General features: G+C 36.9%; 1 protein-coding gene across 4 annotated transcripts in view; it reads left to right on the top strand.

Moving 5' to 3' along the window:
• Positions 1–24,270, top strand: part of LOC138698063 (hypoxia-inducible factor 1-alpha-like) — a 512,524-nt gene that overhangs the window by 368,736 nt on the left and 119,518 nt on the right. For all 4 annotated transcript variants that reach the window (XM_069823756.1, XM_069823755.1, XM_069823754.1 and 1 more), the window contains exon 7: positions 23,212–23,362. In XM_069823756.1, the coding sequence (XP_069679857.1) occupies positions 23,212–23,362 (151 nt within the window). The remainder of the gene's footprint in view (positions 1–23,211; positions 23,363–24,270) is intronic.

Genomic DNA, 24,270 nt, shown 5'->3' with positions numbered 1-24,270 from the left:
ATTGAAGAACTAAGAAACATTTAAAAGCATCAGAACCATTTTCAACTTCGCGCCAGTCAAAATTGCAATTTATACCAGTCAAACATACGTACGAATGTGCAGCTGCTGAGGCAGCTCTTTCACTTTTTGTAATTAACCATTGCTCAATAAGGTCTGTTGATCATCTTTCCGAGCTTACCAAGAGATTTTTCAAGGGCGCTGACCATGCTTCTCTTTTACGACTTCACCGCACAAAGTGTAGTGGTTTGATTAGGAATATTCTTTTCCAACATTTTAAATCAGAACTACAGAGCGATATTGATAGTGGCCACTTTAGTCTTCTTATTGACGAATCTACAGATATTTCTGTCATAAAACTACTGGCTGTGTGCATTGTATATTATTCGAAACAACAACATACAATTGTATCCACTTTTCTTGGAATTGTTGAATTAGAACAGGGAAATGCAGATTGTATTGTGAGTGCAATAAAGTCATTACTTTCAGACTATGGGTTAGACATTAAACAAATGAGAGGCGTGGGGACCGAAAATGCGTCAGTAATGGTAGGCATTAACAATGGGGTCTATCAGAAACTGAAACAGGAAGTCAGTAATCTTGTATTGATTCCATGTGTTTGTCACTCAGTTCAGTTAGCTGTGTCTTCTGCTGCAGAAATGTTGCCAAGAAATGTTGAATTTTTAATATCTGAAACTTATTCTTGGTTTTCAAAGCCATCTTCTCGACAGATCACATATAGGTTTTTATTCCAAGCAATAAATGATGGAGCCGATCCCCTTAAAATTGTACAACAGTCAAATACAAGGTGGCTATCGATTGAAATTGCTGTCAATCGCATACTAAATCAGTGGCTTGAATTACAGACACATTTTGAGACATCTAGACTTCAAAATAGGTGCTACACAGCTGAACTCCTATTTGGTATGTACTGTGACGTCATCAATAAACTCTATCTTGTATTTCTTAAACCATATCTAGAAGAATGTCAGAAAGTCAATAAGTCATTCCAGTCAAGTACAGCAGATCCTTCGAAGCTTCTTAAAGATTTAATTCTACTCATTGTAGGTATTAATAGACGAATTGTTGTGCCTGGTTATAGGGGAGATCTGCTAACCGTGGAAGTTAGAAAATACAAGTCCCCTAATATTTATCTTGGCCATGAAGTAGAAATTATATTACCTGATTTGAAAAAGGACAAAATCAGCCCTGATAATGAAAAAGCGTTTCGCAATAGGTGCGAAAATTTTCTGTTTTGCTTAGCAGACGAACTCCAACGGCGACTGCCGAGGAATGTACAGGTTTTGCAAAAAGTGTCTTTAATTGCACCAGAACAGTGTTTGAGAGTAGTTAAAGAGAGTATAATCGCATTAGCTAAAGAATTAGGGTTAACTGGAAATGTAATAATAAAAATTTATTTTTATTGGTCTAAATTAACCACTGTTCAATGGCAAAATGTTACCAACACAATTGAATTTTGGCATGAGATCGCGTCATATAAGGATGTAAGTTCTCAAAATCCATTTCAAGAACTCTCAGACTTTGCCATGATGATTTTGGTTTTACCGTGGTCGAATGCTGACGTGGAGAGATCATTTAGTATGCTCAACAATGTGAAAACTTCCCTTAGAAATAGACTTAAAACCAATATGGTGAATTCGATTCTAACTGTGCGTGCTGGACTTAAGCGTGTAAAAAAATGCTGTCATGACTGTACCCTACCAGACGATGTTCTCAACCAAATTGGCACAATGACAGCGTACCGCAGCGTAGACCAACCCAGCACATCAACTGCAGAACTAGAGGCAGATGATGTGGATGAATTATTACTTTAATCAAGATTGGTAAGTTGTGTTAAAATTTGCTTTTTTATTTATATATAAGTAGGTATATTGTGTCGGTCCTTTTTTTAATTTTGACGGATTCTGACGGATTTCCAGGTGTTTTATGACGGGAATATAATTTATGAGTTGGCAACACTGGCCTTGCTCAGTCAGTGCAGAGCTTCCAAACGGAGTGGAAACTTGAAAGCTAGTGCAGGTATGCCTCGTCGACGTGGGAGGGCGCAATATCAGCACGTGAGTTCGAACGGGGCAGAATGGTTAGTCTCCGGGAAGCAGGTTTGTCATACCGTGACATTTCGGCTCGTACAGGGTATGCTGCTACGACAGTGATGCGTGTGTGGAACCAGTGGATAGAAGAGGGTCGTACGCAGAGACGAGCGGGTACTGGACCACGTAATTTGACGACAGCATGGGATGACCGCCATCTTGTCCGCATAGCCGTGACGGACCGTACAGCTTCATCCAGAGTGTTGAGTCGACGTTGGAGTACTGCAAAGGTTGTGGGCCTGTCTGCGTCAACGGTTCGTCGCCGTCTTTAGAGGGCTGGACTAGTGGCTCACATGCCATTGCATCGGCTTCCATTGTCCAGAAATCACCAACGCTTCAGACTGCATTGGACACGTGAACGCCGTCACTGGCGTGCTGAATGGCAAAATGTAGTGTTTTCGAATTCCGCTTCAACTTGTCCTACAATGGTGGCCGCATACGTGTTAGACATTACCGTGGTGAACGCAATCTAAGAGTCTGCATTGTTAAGCGGCATAGCAGACAAACACCTAGTATGATGGTTTGGGGCGCCATTGGATACAATATGCAATCTCGCCTTCTACATATTCAGGACAATCTGAACAGCAATTGCTACATTAGGGAGGTCTTAGAGCCCGAAGTACTGCCCCCTCCTTCAGGCAACTCCACATGCCATATTTCAGCAGGACAATGCCCGGCCACATATGGCGAGGATTGTGCAAGCTTTCTTCGAAGAACGAGGTATCACTACTTCCCTGGCCTGCACATTCGCCATACATGTCTCCCATCGAACATGCCTGGGATGGTTGGTCGGCAACTTGTGCGTCATGATCCACCAGCATCCACTCTTGACGCTTTGTGGACTCGCATACAAACTGCGTGGAGGGAGATTCCCCAGGAACATATCCAGGCCCTCTTTGATTCCACGCCATGACGCTTAGAGGCTCTGATTGCAGCTCATGGAGATTTCACACCATACTGAAATCTCACGGGCACAGATCATGTGCCCAATCTATGGTATCAATTTCATTTCAGTCACATGCATCCTTCTTGGTGTTGCAATATCCACAAACATTAGTGTACATCATATATATGAGGCCTCGCCGTCCTCATTGAATAATCAATACTATAATTATGTAGTCAACATGTAGATACCAGCGTGACAGTTCCTGGGTTTGATTCCTGTGCCGGAACGAATTTTTCTCCAATAATAGGTAATACAGTATAGCATACTTATGTAATAATACTATTAAGTCGCAGATGTGTCAAAATTAGTTCCTCGCCACAAATAATTTTAAAAGCAGGTAAGAACTATTAGTTAAACAAGAATATGTCGCTTTGTAATGAAAGATTATCAGCTTTTTCATAGGCCAGTGTCGTGTGTGCGGGTTCGAATCCTGCTTGATTTGACTATTTGGTTGGGTTATTCTTGATATTTTCCACAACTGTAAAGCGAATATCATTTAATCCGTCTCGTCAAATACCGTTTCGCTATCAACTCCATGGTTCCTATATAACCGCGTACTTTAAGCAGCGCCGTTAAACAACCGTTTGAAAACTAACATTGCCCAGTAGTAGGCCTAACGATTAATTTTGTGTTCGAGAGGGATTATCGATAAAATGATTTCTATTTGAACGGTTTGTTTTTATAGTGTTGTTGAGTGCTTGAGAAGTAATATTCATACAGAATATAAACGACTAATACTTTTTTATATTTCAATCAGTTTAAAATAAGTATCGATTTTCGCAAGTAGCAAACTAAGCCTAGAATTTATAACTGAAGTCAGATATAGTACATTTTTGGATTTAAAAAAATCCTTGTATGCAATGCAGAAAATTAAAATTTTATGTTCTTCATTCGGTGCTCAGTATATGATTTCATTTCTGTTTTTCCTGGGTGCATTATAAAGAGAGGGATAAAGCAAGATTGCAGACCGTTGAAATGAAATTCTTTAGGAATGTAGCTGACTATAAAAGAACTGATAGAAGAAACACAGAGCTTGGAATATACGAAATAAACGAGAAAATTAAAAACTATGGACATTAATGGACTGAGTGGTTCTACATTGCCATCTAAGTTCTGAAAATATAAACCTACCAGGAAGAGAAAGTTAGGGTCTTCTAAGCGCTGCGCTGGAGGGATCAAACATAGTTGCTACAGGCAGAAAACACCTAAGCACGAATGTTGTTGATGTCTTGTGAAGGATAGGTCAAGAAAATGAACTGCAAATTGAAATATTATTGATAATATTATAAATAACTAAGTTGTTGCGGAATGCATAAAACCTATATGTCATCTTTGTTTCTAATTTGGCGGAACTACATTGCTTTTTCTTTCGATTCATTGAGCCTGAACGGCACTGAATACTAATAAAAGGTTTGTAAAAACGGAAAGCAATATGAAGCAATTTTTAAGTAATTTCCAGATTGAAAGTCAGTATTATTTACATTAAATTTATTGTCTTTATAACTTAACATAAAACTTGAATGAATGTAATTGTGCAATGTTTTCTCCCGTACTTCATTACGGAAAGCATTCCTGGTGGCATTTCAATCTGTTAAGGAACGTGCATAATTGTCCACCCCTGGTGTGCATTGTTACATCATTTTGTCTTCCTGGTATTTGTCGGAAACGGAGACGTGAAGCTACAAGGTCGTGGCACTGTGATGTAACGAGCAACACCTGCTTCATGCGTGTGAACGAACTAAACAAATATATTCATGATCCCGTAACTGTGAACTTCACGCTCACGACACCAGGTGGAAAGCAACCATGCACCGAGCAAGTGAATTATGATCTGCTTCTCCTTCACGATTACATAATCTTTACAGAAATGCTTAACTTTCCCGCCGTAGGTGTAGGTCCAGAATGCTAGCTTATATTGGGTGTCAACTGTTAATCGCTTGCATATTTACCTTTACTAATACAGCTAACAAGGGAACATTAATTAATGGGCTCACATCGAACCTCCCCACAAACAGCGCATTGAGTTAGATGTTCACAGCAGAAAGATATACTGTAAGTTATATAAAAACAGGTAAGCCTACCCATAGTTGGGCCTACTGTGAACACTACTTAGAATGTTGCATCAAGAAACACCGGCGTCTACTTGGAGAGTAATTGAATTGTCATTGTCTGTAAATGCCTATGCTGTCACGTGATAAGCGAAATGACCTGCATTCAACGCACTTCACCAGCTAAGTCAGCATTCTCTACTCAAGGACAGGGGCTATCAATTTTTAGCGATCTTTTATTATATAGCTATAATTTCGCAAACGTACAATTAGTATGAACTAGAGATATGCAGAATAGGGCTTGCAACCGGTTTTTATTCAATCGGTCAGAGAGCATCCGTCAAGGCCGAGCATCCGATCGAATGTTCGACCTTCACCCGGTTGCCCCTGATGTTTTGCAGGCTAGAGAGAACACTAACATTTTCTGAGTACACAAACGGAGTAACGATTGAAAAAAAATATAATATGTGTAATTTAAAAAATGCATTTCCTTAATAGAGGCTTACAATTATTGATTGGACACTTTATTACACTAATATACAGATGAACAAATGGACACGGTAACAACAAAGGAAATAAGTGTAATGCATAATATGAAATCTGGTGTGTAAAGAAATGCAAGAATAGAATAAATTACAATTACCGGTATCCTACTTACTAAATAAAAGAGCGAATAAGTACATACATTCTATTGTAACGTTTACACTTTAGACTCAAAATGCATATCTCTAAACTGTAGTTTTTAACGCCTTTGAATTGCTCTAAGCAGATTCACTAATAAATCATTTGTAAGAAGATGTAAGAAAAGTACTTTCAAGCTCTAATGCCTGTACTTTCACGATGTGTTTTGATCTTGACGATTCTAACTATAATACCTGGATGAATGAATGAATGAATGAATGAATGAATGAATGAATGAGCTAATGAATTAAATTAATGAATCAGTCAATGAATCGATGGATGAATGAATCAATGAATCGAGGATGAATGAATCAATGAGTCATTAGATGGATAGATCGATGGATGATTGATTGATTGATTGATTGAATGTAGTGAGAGAGGACGAATTATCAATTAAATGGTAGGCCTACACGATGATAATCGCGTCCTTGCAAGGACTCTTGAAACTCGTGCATGACTCACTGTAGTCTGACTTTACCGTCCACCCACAAAGAGCGAAAAACAACTCGAATATTCGTTAAACCAAATACTAAGGCACTCCGATCTTTGCATACTGACTACTGAGCCAGACGTTCAATAAAAATATATAATTTCTGTTTTTCGTAACCGCTTGTGCACGACTCTAGTATGAACAGCTAAGTATTTGCATTTAGCCTATCTGCTATGAAGGTTAACGGTATGCGCAGATTGGGTTCCCTAGTAAGTAAAAGGTACTGGTAAAAGTTTGAGTCTAGACTAGACTACTCAGTCACTGCAGGGTCATTTGAGAAATAGTGGCAACATTCCTAAATGCGAGTTGGTAATATGAGATGGAGTGGTGTCTGACATATGTTATTTGTAAATTATAAGTTAATAATGTCATTTATACTTAATATACAGTGATTGCAATAATAAGACTGTCATCTACAATGCCCTAATACAAAAAAAAATGAAGTCATGAGCAGGACCCACTGAAACTTATGTTTATTGTTATGAAGGTGTATTAATCACTCATTCTGTTTTCATAAATGGAATGCTCGTTGATGTTGCATATTACAGTCACTTTGTGGAACACCATATACGATAGCAATACGCCGAACTTTCTTGAATACCCATCTCATTATCCTTCGCAGTGGTGCTCGTTGTCACGTGGCTGCTCAAGTGATTCATTTACTATCGGTTGGAATTGGATAATTCTGGAGCATCTTCCGTATTCTCCGGTTATGAGTCCCTGCCCTTACGACCTTTTCCCTACGACGAAACAACCACTGACGGGGTCAGCTTTAGAAATAGACAGGTCATTATTAAGGACCGGATTTTTATGTAATATCAAGGTGTGAAATATGTACATATTTGTGTAAGAGAGATAAGCTGAATATGTACCAAAATATGTAAAATCATGAAAATATTTAATATCAATATCTGGCAGGTAAAGGATAGGTAAGTCTCTTCAGTTGTAATTTCATAGAGCACCCGACTTTTTTACCGCACACTTGACACATTACTATTTTTCCATCTGTAGGGAAATGTTCGTCCTTATTTTTTTTTTCATCGTTAGGGTTGAAAATACAGGGGCAATTTTAGTTAGTTGAAAGCAGTAGATAAACTCACTTGTACTTTATACTGTAGGTACTAAAACTAGAGAACTGAGTGAAATGAATGGCACAACAGTACCGCAAGCACTGTTTCGCTTTACTGGATTAGGAGAAAATAAGAGAAGATGTGGGACACATGCATTTTAGCTGCTCCCTGTAAGAAACAAAGTGCTACTAAAACCTCAAACTATAGGCATTTACAAACTGTTGTTTGAAAAGTGACATTCCTGTCTCATTCAGAAGAGTAGGATTATTCCAGCCGAGAATCATACTTTCTAATTGCTCGGAAAATCCCATTTCCGTATAGGCCTACTAAATTTAAAATAAAGAGGTCAAGCAGTAACCTGAAAGTCTTATGTCAGACTTGACAGGGGTTTTCCCTGGAAGAATTAGGAAGAGGGCGGGTTAGGTTGCAAATTGCATGGGAACTGCTTGTTAAGACATGTGCAGAACAATTATAGTTCGATACAAATCATGTCGTCTTCGTCCCACTCCACCGCATGAAGGCAACGCTACTTTCTGAGTGATTTTTACAATACAAGTTAGTTGTATGAGAAAGATTGCCTTTTATTCACTCATATTTACAGTGGGCGGTATGGGGTGAGTGCTTCTATTACTTTCTGGAACTAGGGACGTTTGTGTTTCGTCCCGAAATATATCCTTTCTTGGGTAGGTAAATCTGTGTATTTCAAATTGTAAACTTCCCCAGAAGAAGTTTTTTTTTTTTTTTTTTTTCCCCCTTTTAGAGAAGTAAAAATGAATAAAACCCCTAAATATGTAGATTTATGTAATACCAAGCCATAATATGTAATGTGGGGTAAATATGTAAAAATATGTAGTATCAAATTTTAATATATTAATGGTAATTACAAGATTCGCAAAGATTTGTTATTTATATTCGATTAGGTTGAAAGGAATATAATATGTTATTACATAAAAATCCGGTCCCTAGTCATTGTAACAGTTGTAGAGCAGTCAATTAGAAGCTTAGAGGAAAATGACGCTGTGAATGGTATTCGTCACCTTTCAGAGGTGTGATGACGGATACGTGATAGCTATTGGAGGAGATTACTTTCAAGAATTACAAGTGCGTCAAAGGTGAATAAATAAGCATTTGTTCTTAAAGTGTTGCCAGTAATTTTCGAATGACCCATGTATTTTCATATTTTGAGGAGTCACTAAGATTCAGCACTGCGACCTTGTAGATCTATTGTGCTTACATACTTCTACAGTTAGGGGCATTCCCGACCCACACCAGAGTTGATTGCCCAGGTTTCGAAAAGGCAACCGCGCTCGTCTCTAGGTCACCCCTCAGTGCGTCACCAGCCGGCGATCGGAGAATGTTGCAGTAGACTAATAACGGAATGGAGATCGAGCGGGTTGATGTTGATGCCTATTATAGAGATGCGAAACAATGGACAAATTCGGATTTGAAAGCGGGAATATTCCATTATTTTCGGAAACTATCGGAAGAATTCATATGCAATTAGCAACGCAGACGGACTAACTTACGGGCTTTCTATGTGTAAACAGTAAAAATGTAGATCAAAAGATTGAGCGCATGGATAAATAGACTTCTGCATTCTTTTGAAAACGCTAGAGCGCATGCAGTCGAGAATTTATAACCTGTCGGTTGAAACGTTTACTCGGTCGATCGCGAGCGCTCGAGGTTCTTGCACTACAATTACATCACCTTTCATTGCCTGATACCCAAAACAGCCTACCTAAGAAGGTTACCATTTGTTTTTATTTCAGATAGCACGAAAAGCAGGAAGTATTTGAACATTTAAACAAGGAAACATAATTTTTAAATAACACAATTACTTAAATGAAATAATGCTTTGTACGATATTACCAATAATGTTATTCAGCATCTATCTTGTCGAACTCGTTATATAGCCTATAGGTGACGAAAATGTTTAATGTAGCATAGTAAATTACTTGTCTATGTATGTGGTTGCATAAAAATAACAGAAATTTTGTGATGCGTCTCAAATTTCTTCAAAAGCAGACATAACCTATTTCAGTCACAGTATTTAATAAAAAATAAATCAAATTTACATGTTCACTTTGCTTAACATTTTTACAGTAGTGTATTTTAAGAGATGCTTAATCGTAGACAATGATTGACATTGGAACTACTTATCGTAAGGAGTATGTATGCAGATTCTGTAATTCCACATTCAACGACCATATCACGAAATTTCAAGGATGGAGCAAACAAAATTCGTGCTGAAGTTATTCCAAAATTAAAAGAATCAATGGAAAAATCGCCATTTGGTTTTAAAATAATTTTTGTTCAATCTCATCTAGAATTTCCTCCTTGGTTACTTTAATCCAGCGGTCATCAGCACAATGCACCCTCGGGCTAGCGTCTCTTTCCCGCGTATAAGATACTGCACTATGGTGCATCCGTGGCTGCTGACGTGTGTGATCTCTCCCTCTTCTTGCTGCACGACGGGGCATATTACGATGCACTGCTTACCCGTTACCCATTTCAGCGATTGCTGACGACCACTGCTTTAATGTATTTACTTTTGTCCTATGCTATAACGAATATAGCACTGTTACAAAATATTATAAGTTAACTATTCCGTTCATCTAGATTCTAGAGGATAAAGACTAACATTTTTTTTATTTTTTTTTTTAGTGCTGCTTATAGGGCTACTTTATATTTATATTCTTATAGACAACATAGTTTGTTAAAATTTTGTTTTATTTTATTGCTTTATTAATTTATTATTATTTAAATATTTTATTGTAATTTTTATTCAATCTGATGGCCTGTACATCTTCTAGGTTCACTAGACAGGTGATAGGGCATCAGGCAGTTTAATAATTTCCATCGCACATAGTATAAACACATCGATCGAAGACAGTATTCAGTCTATGATACCCTTCATATTACCGGGACGACGGTCGTCCTTGATGCTTCGGTTGGCTGTTTTTCTTTCTGCGGAGTCAGGACACCTGGCAGCCAACCTGCTGCGTATAATACGGAACGAGCGACCGATCGCGCGTATTATGATTCTCGTTCGGTCGTTTTTAATGAAATGCAGAGCTCTAATGGATAAAGTGGAATTCCTCTGTTATGCACAGTCTACCGGCCGATACGTAAACATATCTTGTACTGTAGTTGTACTATATGTTACTTGACCGCTGAGCGCTAATGTCGCCACTGACTTTATATATACAACACATCATAGGCGATTGCGAAACGCTGGGCATTGAAGGTAGTGATGGGCGAAGTTGTTCTTTTCCCGGAACAGTTCCGACTGTTCCGGTTCCGAAAAAATACTATGTTCCAAATAACAGTTCCGAAATAACAGTCACCAGTGGTGATGAGTCGGAGTCGTTGAGTCGTTCAAACGAACGGTACAGTACCTTCCCTCTTCACCATGCTGCTCACACTGGAACACTCATAGGCATGACATAGTACACATTCTTATCTATAGATGGCACTGCAATGCACATTCGAATCGATTTTGGAAAATTGCTGTGCATGCGGACAGAACTCAAAAGCTTAATGTTAGTAATTACACAGCTGTTGACTACAAGGACAGAATACAACACTTTGTTTTCGTACATAAAGTTATAAAGACATGGTAGCCGACCAAAAAAAAAAAAATAACATAACGTTTAAAACATATGGTATGTAATTTCTGTTCTCTCTATTACATAAAAAAAACAAATCATTAATTTTTATTTTTACTTTTCTTAATGCATAGTTATAATAATAATAATAATAATAATAATAATAATAATAATAATAATAATAATAATATATATTACAATTTCATAAATGAAAAAGATATATATTGGCAGTACTGAAACCTGGAAACCCCGCAGTGGGTTAGTAAAATGTTGGAATCGCATCTTTACCAAAGTGTAATTTAAACTTCGCATTAAACCTCGCTCTCCAAATCAGTACTTATATGGGTAGTTTCCAACAAATAATGCTACAACATTTTTGTCGTTCTTTGATAACAGAGAAGATAGCACAAAAACTTGTGCTTGTCAGACTTAACCTCAACAAACGACATACAGACATTGTAACTAAACCACTCATTACCATTTACGACTTTAACCTTTGTATAAAATCAGCTGATCAATGAATTAATAATAGTATGCGTACTTTATGACTTTGTAGAATGTTTATAAAACAGAATTAGTCAACTAATGGTGAAATAAACCATAAAGCGGGAATGAATATTACAGATTATTAAATACTTACTATAACATTACAGATGATTGGCCAGTCTTACAAATGTTGATATTAAAGTTCGCGCCACCGCAAGGATTTCAATTTCCATGCGCCCCCCTCCAACCACGTGAGAGTTTCAAGTACCAACTTCATCCAACGAAGTTCCAAGTATAACATAAAGAACAACGAGAACGGTGTAACTGCAGCTGTCGTTGGTTCATCGGAACAAGCTCCGACGTTCCGACTGTTATCTCGGAGTCGGAACATACCTTGTGCAACGCGGTACTGCGAGCCCGCAACAGCTGGGCAAGTGAGCAGCTCGGAGTCGGAACACTGTTATTTCGGAACAGGAGGTTCCGACCTACTGTTCATTTTTGCAACAGTTCCGAGACCGGAACAGTTCCAAAATAACTGTTGTGTTATTTTTTACCCATCTCTAATTGAAGGGATCAAATCATTCGTGGAGGGAAGGATATGACGCACTCTGCTAGTTCGTAGAATCAACACCGGTCAATTTACAAGGAACAGGTAGTACTGGTGCTTGCGTTCACTCACGTACACAGTCCTCGTTCGTAAGTTCGTGACTATTGGTAGATGCTTTTTGGACTGCAATTGAACAAATACAATAGTATCCGTTCTATCATCAGTTTACGAAGCAGTTGCAACTTTTGAATCTGATAAAGCTCTCTATTATCGGATGTCCTACATTTATTTTGTAAAATAAAACGAATGAAATATACCATTGAGAGAAATAACATTATTGGCCAGTGAATATAAATAATTGATTCACCTTCTTTTTTTTAGTCATTGCGAAAGCCAATAATTCATAATGCAGCTTATTTGCTTAATCTAAGATATCGTGGGGAAAGACGAATGAGGAACTGGAAACTGCCATAATCTTCATCCAAAACAAAGCTACAGATTTAAATCTAGGGGCATGTTTTGATAAATCTGGCACAATATCGAATGGGGACAGGTATTTAGGCCTGTGAAATTTGGAAAAGTGATATTATTGAGCCACGCAGTACACCGGTCCATCGATATAGGAGAAAGCCAATGTTCACCTACTTAGATATAACACGCAGAGCAAGTCCCTTGCAATCGGCAAGCATCATAGTTACGTACAACATGCAAGACATACCTACATAGATAATGATCTAAACTTTCTGGGTTTGGGATTTGCACGGTGCAGTGCAGCCGCTAGAGATAACACCGAACAAACATGAGATACAGGACACGTACACAGTTCACATGAGGGTAAGAGACATTTCTTTTATCCAGTAGGTATTCTAGTTCGGGTTCACTGGTTTTGTAGCCAAAGGTAACGTTGAAAGAATGTTGCACCTGCTTTCCATAGCATAGATAATGATACAATGAATAGGAACCGTATTTTTTTGTGAAAGAAAATGGATGATTTCGGTAGGTATTTCATGAAATAAGTTGTCAATTAAATAATTAGACATATTATGTTAGGTTTAATATAAAACTATCCACCGGCGGGGCTCAGTCGGTTAAGGTGCTTGCCTGTCGGTCTGAAGTTGCGCTCGGGCACGGGTTCGATCCCCGCTTGGGCTGATTACCTGGTTGGGTCTTTTCCGAGGTTTTCCCCAACTGTAAGGTGAATGCCAGGTAATCTAGGCGAATCCTCGGCCTTATCTTGCCAAATACCATCTCGCTATCACCAATCTCATCGACGCTAAATAACCTAGTAGTTCATACAGCGTCGTTAAATAACCAACCATATATATATATATATATATATATATATATATATATATATATATATATATATATATAAGTTTGTTACTTTTTTCTTTTTTCTGTTTTCCTACGCACATCAGCAATACCAAAATATAAACCAAGCATGGTAAACGTACTACATTATTCTTCAATCTTTGCTGCAATCGGTTAGAGAAATCGTTCTTTTTTCGATAGTCATAAAGATAGTAAAAGTGAGTATACACAATATCTTTTTCTAGTTCGACATTACGGAGCGGTTGGCAAATTAACTGAATCAGAAATCACAAACATGTTTTTTTTTAATAATAATACTGAATAACATTTTTGTGCATATTTCGTAGATTTTGCTACAGAGGGGGTAGTGGCGTACGGAAAGGAGGATTAACTTGTTTGAACTCCCCCCCCCCTTGAACTAAAAAAAATAGCATATTTAGATTTGAATATTTTTAGCCATAATCGTTTTCCCTTCTGTAATTTTTCACTGTCAGAGTAACAAAATCTGCATCGACATAAGGCATAGTACTCCTACCCCTCCTTCAATATAATCTCTGTGCTTGGTGCTGCGAACGTTCGAATTATAACAATACTATCTTTATTGTAGAGAGACCTACCGCCTAGTACTGATTTTGTAATAAAATGGAGCCGACATAATATTAAATTTAAGTTGTTGTGAAACATTTAAAAAGTTGTTTTGACAGTTCTGCAGGCCAGATGTTAAATATTGTACATTGTCGATTTTAAACTCATTTTAAGAGCGGTATTCACCCGTTCGTTAACTTGAGTTCTGACTTTTTTTTGTGAAACGTTCGTTTAACGTTTTGTGCATTTGACAGTATTTAATAATAATAATAATAATAATAATAATAATAATAATAATAATAATACACATTTTAAATACCGATCATGTAAATTGTAAACAATTTTAATAATGACTCCCTCCCTTAACAAAATTCTGCGTACGCCACTGAGAGGGAGTATATTTCGTAGTTATTAATATATTTCGCAAAATAATTCTAATTTCGCGTTATTTCGCGAGTTTGTTTTCCTTACGGTATTAGGTATGCTGGAGGGTAAGTAATTGTAACAAAGAATCAATATTACCAAAAAATTCGATCCCATCTAATGAATGAATGGATTCATTTAACGACGCTTTCAACTGCTTTGGTTATTCAGCGTCGAAATTCAGTGCGGACGACAAATGGCCAACAAATCTTGCCTGGAACCCTTCATCACGAACAAGGTTCTTTTACGTGCCTTAAATATAATAACACGGACTTCCCAGCTTTCCTTCTATACCGAAGAAAGCCATTCTAAGGATTTTATGGCCTAAAAGTCCATCTTTCCCTTCCGGATTTGAACATGTGAATCCAACGGCAGGCCAGTGGTACATATTCAGTCTGTGGTAGGCTACGTGTACGTGTACGCGAGATTGTTTTAAGGGGTATGCACCCACTGACTACGTATGTAAAAATTCTGAAAAATTTCTATTTTAATACTTGTTCATAAATATTGGAGTTTACATATTTTCTTTTACAATATAAACTCTTGTCTTTCCTTGCTTCATTAACATTTTACATAATTCATTACTTTTATTGTTGGATCAATAACTATTGCATGTATAATAATAATAATAATAATAATAATAATAATAATAATAATAATAATATAATAATTTATTTTACATACAACATCAGTCCTAGTCTTTTGTTATTTCTTATATAACTGCAATGCTGTTTGTGTACGAAGGTAAAAAAAGTGTATTTTGAGGGTACGCTAACAAAATGCTAGCTGCCCCAGATCACGAGGAGGACTTGTGATAAGCTCAAACGATTGGGAAGTGTTCAATTGTTATAATTTCAAGCGACTGGGCAGGTTACAGTTCTGTAGTTAGTCTTTTTACCAACTGCGTTACCAAGCCTGCCATTTGACATTTGGCATCCTTGGCAGGAATTTCTACTTTTATTTTATTCGGTGACAATGTCCGGCTGTTCTCATTATCCTAGAAAGAGATGGGATAACTTGGAAGTCGCACATTCGCAGCATGTTTCGTAGACAATAGACAGAGATTAAATGTGCCATGACTGCTAGGTTTTTCCTGTCTGCACTGTCGTAATGACAGCGTAACACTCTAGTGACTTCGAAAGTGATGTTGAAGCTTTTGAATTCAAGAAACTGCAAATACCTGTTAACACCTGGCTTTATAAAAATGTGATCCTTCTCGCTTAACTATTTGGCACCTTACTCTTTGAGCACCTGGTGATTGTGAACTGTATACCGTAAACGTTTGTCTTACGATTATTTTAGTAATGGTTATTTAGTACTGATATACTTAATTGGCAGTATGACAATTGCAACACGTTTTTTTGTGTTGCGATCACTGTTAGGTTCTTATGTATTAGGCCTATGTACAACATCTTTTCTCTTATGATCAGTATTACCTTCTTATGTATGTATGTAAAAAATAAATTACATTAGGCCTGACCGGCATTATTTATGTACCTTGCTCCCACTGAATGGAGTTTTATATTCAGTTCTAACGGAACATTGTTCACCATATTCATTTGCGATTAAAATGCAATCATTTCGTCGAAAATTTGGCTTTAAATTAAATTGAAACTGGTATTTTTTTTTATTCCAGAGATAGAAAAATGGTGTACGAACAGATTTCTTGATGCCGAATTTTAATCTATAGCAATATACAATTCTTCAGTGGGGAAAAAAGTCTGTGTAGTCTAAATTTTAAAACAGATCATTTGAACCTAATATATTGAGAGTATACTGCTACATCACATGAACAAGACAGTGATGCAGAGATGTTTTGAAAACTTAGAAATTGGCTCGGATAAATCCACGCGCTCCTTGACCCCTGATATGGGCCAATTTTGCTATCTCCAAATTTTTACATGGACGAGAAGTAATCAGCAAATTGTGTCTGAAGCCCTCTAGTAGGAAGACTGTTCTTTTCCATGTCGTAAATTTACGGCATTGAATATCCAGCATTTCGAAATCGTGCTAAAGATTTATATCGACTTTAATTTTTTATGGGGTTTGAAAGCAGTGACATCTAATGGCTAGCATAATACATCATCAAGGACGACTCGATCTTACACTTTCTTTTCATATTTTTCTATTCATATAATGGGTAAGAATATATGTTTACAACCAATAATATGATATTACATTGAAAGAATATTACTAAAAGGAGAATGACAGGGGGAATTGAAGTAGTTAGAAATAAACCTGCTCTCAAAAAATTACATTTACATTTTAAATTTTTTCTCACATTTTTCTGTTTATGTAATTGGGGAGAAAGTCCGTTTACAGCCAATAGTGTAATGATATTGGTAATACAGCAATGAGGGAATATTATTGAAAGGAGAATTACAGAAGAAATTGAAGTAGTGAGCAAAAATCCCGCCAAAAATTGTGTCTGTTATAAATTTCACAGAATGAATTGTACATCCGAGATTTCACTAGAATATTATATGATGAGAAAGCACTGTTGAATAGCTTTTCACTACCTAGGCCTACTATTACCACTGTTACCAGATTAAGTTCAGTTGACGACTGTGTACTTCATACTATACTAGGTTTTAATCACGTTCTACTTTTATAGACAGCGCTCAGTAATTCTTTATGGATGATAATAAATGTAAAAGTTGTGAGACTAAGCAATTATTCTCATATGTTACACCTCTAATCTGAAGACTTTATTTCGAAGGCTTTGTGCAAGAACAACAAAAATTACTATTTACTGTAAATCGACTCTACCGATATTCTGAATTCCAAAAAATCAAAAGTGAATACCGTGTATTTCCAAAAAAAAAGTTGAACTAAAAAAGGAAGTTGTGTTATTAGTTTGTGAATAATTTCAATAAGAATAGTTTTAATTACTTTCATGTAGGCCTATAGGCTATATATGGAAAAAATATTGTAATACTAACAAGTAAATATTCAGTTTAATTGGTAACTTTCATTTTGAGGCTCCTTAAACACGTTTTGATCATATTTATGTATAGATCCTAATATTATATAAAGTCCGGCAGAGGAATGGGCGATTTTAAGGAGCGTAGCTCTCTCACAGTATAGTTTATGGGCGATAAATTACGTGTACATTCTATTGCAAATACAGTGCCATTTAGTCATTATGGGAAGGTGAAGCGGTGCACAAGGTACTTTTGTAATTAAAAGCTCTTACAAGAAGAAATATAGTTTTGAGGCTGCTAGGCGTGAAATTCGTTATTTGAATTTATGGCACCATGATTCCGTCCTATCTGCTCATGCATCTTGCACTTTCATTCATACAAAATTCAGGTGTTACAACAATTTAAAACATCACGGTATTCTCAATCTAAGGGCGTTCTTTGAGGAGATTTTGCATCTAATGGATGAAGACGAAGACTTTATTAGCACTTTGAGGATGTCTGATAAAGCACATTTCCATCTTAGTGGTAGTCCTTAAAGAACGTCCTAAATAAATGGCATTACTGTAGGCCTATACTGTATATGATCTCACGTATGCCTCCTAAAAAATAAATTCTAAAGTCAATAACCACGCGACAGTTTATAATTGCTCGTTCCTCTGCCGGACCCTATATTTATTAAATTACGGAAGAAATTTTCAGTCGGATAATAATTTCATTGAAACTCTCATTTTTGCAGACGTCGTATCTCTACCATTATTAAATTATCACTTATATAAGAAACAAAATAATGAAAATAATTTGAACGTGTTTTAAAAGAAAAATGCGTTAATATTTAAAAGAAATGAGCTGCATTATTCTGGGATGAATTGACACGTAGATAATGAATATAAATAAAATCTGTCAAACAGACGTGTTAAAACTTGACGAACTCGTATAAGGAAAAGTGATGAAATTAAATACTTTTAACAGTAGTATTAAATGTAAACATCTTTTTCCATTCTTCATACTACATTCTTTCGTCTGCAGGCTTGCACCAGTCAGTGAATGCGTTGTATGCTATATCATGTTGTTACTGTGATTTTACAGGTAATACTCGTACTTTTTTCCTTTCTTCAGGTTCACTTTCTTCATTTTCTGAAGCAATGTTGATTTTTAAATAGTATAAAGTGTTTTACAATTCTTGTTTTACTAACAAACAACTTTCAGTTCAATAGTTAAACTATGCATGACCTGCTTTCAGCAGTGACCTGTTAAAAGTGATTTTATTTTATTCGTAGGTTTGCTACAATCTGTCTGAAGTGGTCGTTTAATAAACATCCAAAATCACAAACTAAATAACATTTTTAACACTTTATCATAAATTAACCGTTTGTTATCCAGGATGCTTAAAACGTATATTTCCGTGAATACATTGTATGTATTTTTTTATAACACCACAATATTTCTTTATAGTTAATTTAAAGAGAAGGTAAAAAACTGAAAATAGAGATAGGTTCTCTTAAAAAAAAACAATCTGTAAAATCATTGGAGGTTCGGTACCGTATAAGATAATTCAAAATTCATACTTCAAAATGTTATAAATATTATAGGCCTACTGCCTATTTGAGGTAAAAAGAGACTAAAACATTACTATGTTGGCCAAAAATGGAGTTTAGGTTTTACAAAACTTTGGCAATATGTCGGCCGTTCTCTAATTCAACAAATGTAGTTCTTTCTACGACACCACGCACAGCATTTTGCATACAGTGTCGTCGAATATTCCCAAGTTATTGTGACATAGCATTTTTGAGTTGCTGTAGGGTTATTGTGTGTGCCACAAAAACTCCTTTAAGGTAACCCCACAACCAAAAGTCGGCCGGATTGAGATCTGAAGATAGTGGATGCCATATTGTTGAAAAGTGCGTACTTATAGCAGGATTACCAAAGATCCGTGTAAATAATTATTTTGCAAAGGTGTATAGATGAGAGGAGGTGCACCATCTTGCATGAAGATAGTGATTCCTCAGTCTTGGGGTGATGAAGTTCTGTAGCATACTGTAGTAGTGCCGCCTGTTTACTGTTTACTCTGACAGTGTCTATATTCTATTGTTATTTTGTTTAAATAGATATGGACCAACAATAAATTGCGAAGTGAAGCTACACCATACACTGACATTCAAATTATGATCATCTTCTTTAATTAAAATCTGGGGGTCATTTTAAGACCAAATTCTGCAATTACGTGTGTTAATTCGACCATTAAGAAGTAAGTGTGTTTTGTCTTCCAGAAAACTTTGTCCAGCCAATGATGATTAAGTTGAATCTTCTTTAGCACATAAGTAAAGCAAATTCATATGGATAGGTCGTCTCGTAAGTAATGTCGGTTTTTTAAGTTTGATATTTTGTAAGATTTTAATGAGTGCAATTTACAGGACGATATGGTTATTATTGCGTATTATGAGTATGTGACAGTCATCTATTCGATGGTATTCGGGTAAAGGTGGTTAAGTCATTTTTTGTGCAAATGGAGTTTTGTTCTCTGATTGCACAAGTTAAATTTTACAAGTGGATGTGCAAAAAATAAAAGAATACTATCATATAATGTGCTTTATTTGTGTAGAAAATTATTTGTAATAAGGGTCCGAAGTTTAATTTTCATTTATCTCAAAACTCATTTTTATAACTTATCTCCCTTTACCCAAACATAATTGAATTTTAAGTTAATACAAAGAATATAAAATGGGGATGATGAAGTTTGAGATTAGAATCATTCTAAAGCACTACTAGAAACAAGATTGTAAAGTTACTGCCGTCGCTCGAAGAATATGTGAGGTCGAGGATGAAGGTGTCGTTAATGAGTGTAGCACAACGATGGCTGCTGCGTTTCAATAAAGGAAAAGGAGATATTATAGAAACACAACGTCCTGTAAGACCCAAGATTTGGAATATTCAGAATATACGCAGAGTTTTGGAAGGGCATCCACCAACAAAAAGTACGCATAGGTTTTTCAGAAGAACTTGGAGCTTCAAAAGGTATATATTCGACCTGGTACATTAGCCGTCCGATTAGCAGCTAATATTATTGGTGGACATTTACCATCAGTGGCGTAGCATGAAATTTTGAGCAGGGGAAGCTAACTCAAGTTGTCTTTCATGCAATATGAGAAAACGTATTACAAAAATACAGTCTTAAAATAAATAGTAGTCAATTTCAAGTCAGCAGTCGAAGATTGGTTGGAACATCGTAAGTAACACCCTGGTAACACCTATAAGGCATGACCTCAAATGATACGTAGTAAAATATGATTTCACGGTTTACACATATCTCTTAACATATAGACACGTATACGTATAACATTAGCTCACTCCCTGTCATACTTAGAGAAATCACAATATTAGTATCATTACGTAAGTATGCTTCTGTCTTTTGGTTGTGTCCTTCATTGACAGCAAGGGAGTCGGTCATTTGTTTTTTAAATCACACTTTTGTTCGTAAGTCAGTCTTGATAATACAATTGTTCTAAAAAAAATTCAAGTAAATTAGTGTCAGGAACTGTTATTTCGCTCATTATTTATTATATCAGCCACAATGCACACTAACACTTCAACTGAACACAACTGACGAAAAGGGATAACTTGGAAACTACTTACTTTAAATGTTAAAGCTAGCTTCTTGCGAGCCTTGCGACTAGGGTAGTTTAGTTAGAAAGGGATGGGAAATCTGCGGTGTGGATTACACAGAAGAAACCAGTTTGCTTGGAAGCTGGTGTGTGCAGGCTTCTTGTTTACTGCTGCATCACAAATCATCCTGAGCTACTGCATCACAATATTTAACGCATAAATACAAATTCTATGAAAATTAATAAATAATTTTCTCCATAAACTGCAGGTTTATTATGAAATTATTATTAACTGGGGAAGCTAAGCTTTTTGGCTTACATTGACGCTACGCCACCGTTTACCATTAACATTATTAGGCAATACAGGACCATCTTTAAATGATAAGACTCAACGCAGAGTGAATATCTGTTGTCAGCTTATCGCTAATTGCATGGATGATAGATTTATCAGGAGAATTACCGCATGTGATTAAAAATGAGTATAATATTACTGCAATGCGACAATTCAAAACAGTGGCTCGATCCCCGTTAGACTGCCAAAATCGTAGTTAAACAAAATCGGTTCTGTCCCGAAGTAATATTGTGTGTCTGGTAGAATCTTGAAGGTGTGATTCACGTGATTCACTGGGAGTTTGTTCTAAACAGACGTGCAGGTGCAGTCGATGTGGATCTTTATTCTCAATAGCTAGAACGAGTTCATAAAGTTTTCAGAGAGAGGTACACTCGAGTGCATTGATGGTTGGACGATATAAACAAATATGTTACTACCACACTCCTTCCCCAATGTACGAGTGTGCTCTGGGGGGGGGGAAGAGAATTTGTTGTTTACATCATTGCACTCGAGTATACCCGACATTAGTTAATCGAAATAGAATTATCTTGCATTTGGACAATGCGAGTCCCCATACCGCTCGAATAACCATGGAAAAAATTCAGGAATTTGGAGGAATGGAACTGCTACCACACTCGGCATATATCCCTAATCTTGCGTCTTCAGATCACCATCTTTTTCGATTCATGACCCACTTCATCCGTGGAAGAAATTTCCAAAAGCCGTTGAAATGGTTATCACGGAATTCTTCGCATCAACAACCAGAAACTGGTACCGTCGCTGGGTAACAAACTTCACTGAAAGATGACTGGAGACAATAAAATCTAATGGTCTTTACTTTGAATATTAGATTAATCTCTTGTCACAACACACTCAAACTAAAATTTTGTTCTAAAACAGACATGAATTCTGAGACAGTATCTGTATTTTCTGCCTGCCACTTTAAGTGGAAATGCTGGTTTTACTTTATATTATTTTAGAAATCTTCTCAACATTTGTTAGCTGCTACAAAGAACAAAGATTACTTTAATCATATAAAATATGATTACACGTTCATTGAACCATTGATTTTGTTTTAAAAAATAAAACTCCTACAAATACAGAGCTGCAAATGTGTTTTCTTAAGATTCTCCAAACTGTGCAATAAAACAATTCCAGATGCCTGAACATCTGATTGACAAACCAATAATTTCATAATAATATTATTTCTCCTTATTTCATTACTTGTCTGAAATACCTCAGCAGCAATTACATCATTGATTACCTTTGGTATTCCAGGTTTCTTATCAGCAACAGAACTAGTTTCCTCAAATCGTCTGACTAAATTCCTTTGTTCCCTCAAATCTTCTGACTAAATTTCTTTAATTACGAATGGAACATGGGCCTTCTCATAAATTGTTAAGTGTTATAGATTTTCTCTTTCTTTCTTTCTTTCTTTCTTTCCCTTAGTTTAACCTCTCCCTTTTAGGTTCATTTACAAGACCCACGCCACACGGGCCTTACAGGGCCTCCCCGGACGAGGGATCAGCTCAGTGCCAGGGCTACCTCCGATACAACACAAACATATAAGACATTACACAGCATTCACTCACACATATGAAAGGATTAAGGGAAGGATCGCCGTCCATGGCCGGACTTTCAAGAGGTATAATCCCGGTATTTGCCTGGAAATAACTGAGGAAACCATGAAAAACCTCAGTTAGGATTGCCGGCCCCTGGGATCGAACCCCGGACCTCCCGAATGCAAGGCCAGCCCTCTACCACTTCGCTAGCCCGCTCGGTTTATAGATTTTCTCAAAACTTGAAAATGACTTCTATTGCTTTCATAATATCATTGAAACAGATGTATCCTAACATTTAATGATACAAACATGGCATGAAACTTCAAAATTCTTGTAGCAGTTGTTGTTTGATATAGTATTTTAACGTCATATAGCTGCAGTTAATGCAGTGAATCTAGTATTGTAGGCTATTTATTTGTACTTCATTTTATGTCTTATAGAAATGTAGAAAATGAGAGTACTCTATTTGAATTTTTTTGTACTTTGTTGCAGTGTTTTCTAAAGGGCAGTGTGAGACAGGAGTCTATCGTTTCCTGGCAAAGAATGGTGGTTATGTGTGGGTTCTGACCCAAGCAACACTAATATACGGAAGCAAGACTGGTCAAAAACCTCACAGTGTCGTTTGCGTCAATTTTGTTGTCAGGTAAGTAAGTTTATTTACTTTATAAATCGTTTAATATTCATTCATGCGTTATATCGGTGTAAGTACTGTTATAAAATGACACAACGTACATCCTTAACTGACGATTTCTCTTACACTCAGCCTAGATCATATACCCAGATTGCTCGGCGTTATAGGTTTTGACGGTAACAACTTTTGTCGGGTTTACTATGCTGCCATCTAGTTGTTACATAAGGAGTCACGTCATAACTCCCATTTGAATTGCATTAGCGACTGTGTTGCCATATCATGTTCGTTTACGGCGGACGGGTGGCGATCCTGGCGGTTGTTCTCTTCAAAGTGCAACCTATTTTAACTTATGAATGAGCAATCTATATGTGATCTGGGCACTCACTCAAACCAGAGCACCACTCGCAAAGTGCACTCTGAGAGACAGCAGCTCGTAACCTTGCCCGTGTCCTTGACATGCCTGTCCTACATTTTCTGTAACTCTGCTAACGCTGGGGTAGTTTTTCGATTCCGCGTCTGAAGAAATCTGCTAGTTTGGAGTTAGAGAAGTCGTCAAGCCAAGTTGTAAAGCATCTTCGTTATCAAAGGAGTTCCTTTGAAGATTGTTGGATCATCTGAGAGTGCAAGATGGGGGATGTGGAATCACTTTCCAACCAAGCTTCTGGATAGCTGCTTTCGTCGCGTTAGTGGAGTGCGGGGGTGCATTATCCTATTACAGCAGCACTTGATGGAGTCTTCCCGGTCGCTTTTCTTCATTTTCGGCCGTAAGTTGTATGAGTTGTTGGCAATAAATGCCGGCAGTTATGATTACATTCCTGGGAAGCAATTCGTAGTACACACGCCTTCTTTATCCAACTAGACGCATGGCATCATCTTCTGTGGACGGACACTAACTTTTGTACGGGGTGTCGTGTGTTGAA

The sequence above is a fragment of the Periplaneta americana genome, chromosome 4 (genome assembly GCF_040183065.1).
Source record: "Periplaneta americana isolate PAMFEO1 chromosome 4, P.americana_PAMFEO1_priV1, whole genome shotgun sequence".
In the NCBI taxonomy this organism is placed as follows: domain Eukaryota; kingdom Metazoa; phylum Arthropoda; class Insecta; order Blattodea; family Blattidae; genus Periplaneta; species Periplaneta americana.
The sequence above is the reverse complement of the archived record's forward strand: the minus strand, read 5'-3'. Positions and strand labels throughout refer to the sequence as shown.